At 52.6% G+C, this 4504-nt stretch overlaps 2 protein-coding genes across 2 annotated transcripts; both read left to right on the top strand.

Annotated features, from left to right (window-relative positions):
* The first annotated feature begins 485 nt into the window (after positions 1-485).
* LOC112457643 lies at positions 486-1349 on the top strand. Its single transcript, XM_025020816.1, has one exon. The coding sequence runs from the start codon at positions 486-488 to the stop codon at positions 1347-1349; it is 864 nt and encodes a 287-aa protein (XP_024876584.1).
* LOC112457642 lies at positions 1349-2050 on the top strand. The gene has a single exon (XM_025020815.1). The coding sequence runs from the start codon at positions 1349-1351 to the stop codon at positions 2048-2050; it is 702 nt and encodes a 233-aa protein (XP_024876583.1).
* The last annotated feature ends 2454 nt before the right edge of the window (positions 2051-4504 follow it).

Here is a 4504-nt window from a genome sequence, read left to right as displayed (position 1 = left end):
CGATCTCCCGGAGACCTCCGCCACCAGGGGACGCAGACCGTACCACCAACACGGGTCCACAGGGGACTAGAAGTACGGCCCTCGATTAGCTGCATAGAGACGCAGACGGACAGCGAGTGGGAGGCGCCCACCGAGGAAAAGGGAACTCAGGCGTGCGCCCCGAGCTTTGAGGACCAGGCCACGCAGACGGAGGATCCGGACTTAGCCGAGCCGGGGACTTACACACCGCCCGGCACACCGCCGGCGTGGAGGAAGCCCGGAGCGTGGGGAGACCGACAGCCGCTCCACCGTACCAAGACGCAGCCGTGCCTGGTCTGGAGTGAACGCCTGCCAGCCTCCTAAGGAGAAACCAACCGGCCCTTTTCAGGGCCACATAACACAAACGGCCCTTCTCAGGGCCCCCAAATATCTCTAACGAACATCGCCATCTCGCACGAATTTTGGCCTACCGCCATAACTGGTGACCCCGACGAAAGAACAACAAGATGGCGATATCAAAGGAGCAAACGGAAGGGGACCGAACCGACCAAGTCAAGGAGGAGCTCCAGATAAACCGCGTAGGATTAAGAATGCCACCATTCTGGCCAGAAGAACCGGAGCTGTGGTTCGCACAACTGGAGAGCCAGTTTATCATATGCGGAATCACGCAGGACACAACGCGGTACGCCTACGCGCTATCACAGATAGATACCAGATACGCCAAGGAAATAAAAGACATCATCACGTCTCCACCAGCGGAACATAGATACAAGACGCTGAAAAAGACGCTCATACAGCGCCTATCTACATCCCAGGAGCAACGAACGAGACAACTACTAAAGCGCGAAGAACTCGGCGACAGGAAGCCATCGCAATTCTTGCGCCACCTAAAAGGACTAGCGGGCACCGCAGTGCCAGATAGCCTACTCCGAACACTGTGGCTAGGGAGATTACCAGCTCAGATGCAGGTCATCTTGGCAACTCGTCAAGGAGATCGATTGGAAGACGTCGCAGAACAAGCCGACCGCATACACGAGGTCAACGACCGCGCAGTCGTCGCAGCAGTAGAGGCAACCTCCACAGAAAAAACGACGCTACAAGCACAAATCGAGGCGCTAACAAAACAGGTGGCAGCGCTAACAACTCAGTTCTCGCAGGAGAGGAAACGATGGAGAGCGGACCGATCCCGCAGCCGCAGCCGCAGCCGCAGCCGCAGCCGCAGCCGCAACCGTGGCCACACCAAGGGTTTCACGGTGGAACACTGTTACTACTACCGTACCTTCAAAGATAAAGCACGAAAATGCGAGGAACCGTGCACCTACAAGGCGATCAAACCGGCCAAGCCGGAAAACACGGAGGGCAGTTGCTGATGGCGGCCAACAACGATAGCCCACGACCACGCCGCCTCTTCCTGACGGACAAAAAGACAAAGACACGATACCTGATAGACACCGGGTCGGATATAAGCGTCTACCCACACCAGCGAGGAAGAAGGAATCAAAAGGAAAAATACAAACTCTACGCAGCCAACGGATCCGCAATAGCAACCTATGGGAGCACGAACCTCCAGCCCGATTTCGGACTTAGACGAGATTTTCCATGGAGATTCATCATAGCGGACGTCACGACGCCAATCATAGGCTCCGATTTCCTGGCATACTATCACTTATTACCAGACGTCAGAAGAGGATGCCTGGTCGACGGGCAGACAGGCCTGCGAGCAAAAGGGCGCACCCAAGAGCAGCACACTTCTTCAATAAAAGCAATCAACGAAGAGTCGCCTTACCACCACATATTAAAAGAGTTTCCCGTCATCACACGGCAATCGGGAACAGCGAAGTGCTCGTACAATACCGTGCATTACATAAACACCACGCCAGGCCCGCCGGAGGCCTGCCGACCGAGACGCCTGGCACCAGACAAGTTGAAAGCAGCAAAAATAGAGTTCGAACTACTACTACGAGAAGGAATAATCCGGCCTTCAAAGAGCCCATGGGCATCACCACTACATATGGTCCCCAAGAAAGCGGAAGCAATGGAGAGCGTGCGGAGACTACCGCCCTGTAAATAGGCGAACCAAGCCGGACATGTATCCAATTTCACACATCGAGGACTTCTCACACTCGCTACATGGAAAAACCATCTTCTCAACGATAGATTTGGTAAGAGCATACAACCAGATCCCAGTCAACCCAGAAGACATACCGAAGACGGCCATAATCACACCATTCGGCCTATTCGAATACGTCTACATGCCATTCGGCCTGAGAAACGCCGCACAGACATTTCAACGATTCATCAACGAGGTACTAAGAGGGCTAGACTTTTGCTACGCCTACATCGACGATATTTTAATAGCTTCCGCCAACAAAGAAGAACACAAACGCCACCTGAGAGAGGTATGCCGGCGCCTACAGCAGTACGGAATACGATTAAACCCAGCCAAGTGCATTTTCGGGATGCCAGAGGTAAAATTCCTGGGATACCTCGTCTCAGGAAGCGGAACACGACCGCTACCAGAAAAGGTAGAAGCGATACAGAGCTTCCGGAAGCCGGAGACTATAAAACAACTCCGACGATTCCTCGGCACAATCAACTTCTATCGCCGTTTTGTACCAGGCGCAGCAAGAGAGCAAGCAATATTAAACGACATACTTGCCGGGAAACAGAAGAAAGGGAAAGCACCGGTTGAGTGGACACCCGAATTAGTAGCCGCTTTCGAGCATTGTAAGAAGAGCCTTGCCCAAGCGACGCTTCTTGCCCATCCACAACCTGATGCCCCGCTAACGATGACAACGGATGCCTCGGATACCGCCATAGGAGCGGTGATACATCAGCTAGTGAAAGGACAAGCACAGCCACTAGCGTTCTTCAGCAAAAAGTTGTCCAAAGCACAACAGAAATACAGCCCATACGACAAAGAACTACTGGCAATATACGCAGCGATAAAACACTTTCAACACATGGTGGAAGGAAGACACTTCATCGTATACACTGACCACAAACCACTGGTATACGCAATGATGCAAAACCCGCTGAAGAGCTCACCAAGGCAAGCTCGACATCTCGAGTTTATAAGCCAATTCACAACGGACATCCGGCATATCAAAGGCACCGATAACGTGGTAGCCGATGCCATGTCTCGAGTAGAAAGCATAGCAACAACAATAGATTGCGAGGAAATAGCGAGAGCTCAAAGCGAGGACGAGGAACTCAACACCTTACGAACAGAGGGCACGTCAGCATTAAAACTAACGCAAATCAATATTCCGGAAACAACAACGAAGCTGTACTGCGACACCACACACGGCACACAGAGACCGTTCGTTCCAGAGCCATACCGCAAGCAGGTTTTCCAAAGCCTACACGGATTATCACACCCCGGAATCAAAGCAACCACGAGACTGGTCACAGAACGATTCGTTTGGCCAGGAGTCAATAAAGACTGCCAAAATTGGACACGAGCATGCCTCCAGTGCCAACGCTCCAAGATCGGGAGACACAACCGTCCCTCTATCGGGACATTCCTCCAACCGACTCGGAGATTCCAACACATCCACGTAGACCTAGTAGGGCCACTACCAACGTCGAAAGGCTACAGGTACTGTCTAACAATCATAGACAGATTTACACGCTGGCCCGAGGCAATCCCAGTAGAGGACATCACAGCAGAGACCATCGCGAAACAACTCTTCACCCAATGGATGGCCCGCTACGGGATCCCAGAGAGAATCACCACCGACCAAGGACGCCAGTTCGAGTCAGACATGTTCCGGCGTCTAATAAAGTTGACGGGAGCCAAGCACTGGAGGACCACAGCCTATCACCCACAAGCCAACGGGATGGTGGAGAGATTTCACCGACAGCTAAAAGCAGCCATCAGATGCCATCAGATGAGACCGATGAATGGACCGAAGCCTTGCCGATAATACTCATGGGCATCAGAGCGGCAATTAAGGAAGACATCAAAGCAACCCCAGCAGAAATGGTGTACGGAGAACCAATCAACTTACCTGGAGAATTCTTCGGCACAACCAAAAACAAAACAAACGAGACGGACTTCATCGGCCGTTTACGCAACCTCATGAGTCGTCTAACACCCAAACTAAAGCGGCATGGCAGGAAAGACGTGTTCGTACACCAAGATCTGGAAAAGACACCCTACGTTTTCGTCAGACAGGACGCGCCAACAGGCGCACTCCACCCCCGCTATAATGGACCATACGAAGTCATCAAGCGGACAGAGCGATTTTTTATCATTCAGACGGGAGGCAAACCTACGAACGTCTCGGTAGAACGTCTCAAACCGGCGTACACCCTCATAGAAAACGAAACGCCCTCAGCTACGGAGAACGAACAGAGGACCAAACAGGCAACTGAGCCCACACCAACAGCAATTACACGAAATAGCAGAACTCGAAAACCAGTCGTCCGATTCCAGGCGGGAGTTTAAATACAACGAAGGGGGTCCTGTGGCGGCTGCAAGCGCACCGAATCTGGTGGCGCAACCGCCACAACACAAGCG

The sequence above is a fragment of the Temnothorax curvispinosus genome, unplaced genomic scaffold (assembly GCF_003070985.1).
Source record: "Temnothorax curvispinosus isolate PA1 unplaced genomic scaffold, ASM307098v1 QBEX01008013.1, whole genome shotgun sequence".
Classification (NCBI taxonomy): domain Eukaryota; kingdom Metazoa; phylum Arthropoda; class Insecta; order Hymenoptera; family Formicidae; genus Temnothorax; species Temnothorax curvispinosus.
Note: the sequence above shows the minus strand (reverse complement) of the source record. Positions and strands in the feature narration are given on the sequence as shown.

Bases quoted from the DNA above. Each gene is read 5' to 3' on its own strand.
- LOC112457642 (XM_025020815.1), top strand. From the start codon at position 1,349: ATGGCGGCCAACAACGATAGCCCACGACCACGCCGCCTCTTCCTGACG.
- LOC112457643 (XM_025020816.1), top strand. From the start codon at position 486: ATGGCGATATCAAAGGAGCAAACGGAAGGGGACCGAACCGACCAAGTC.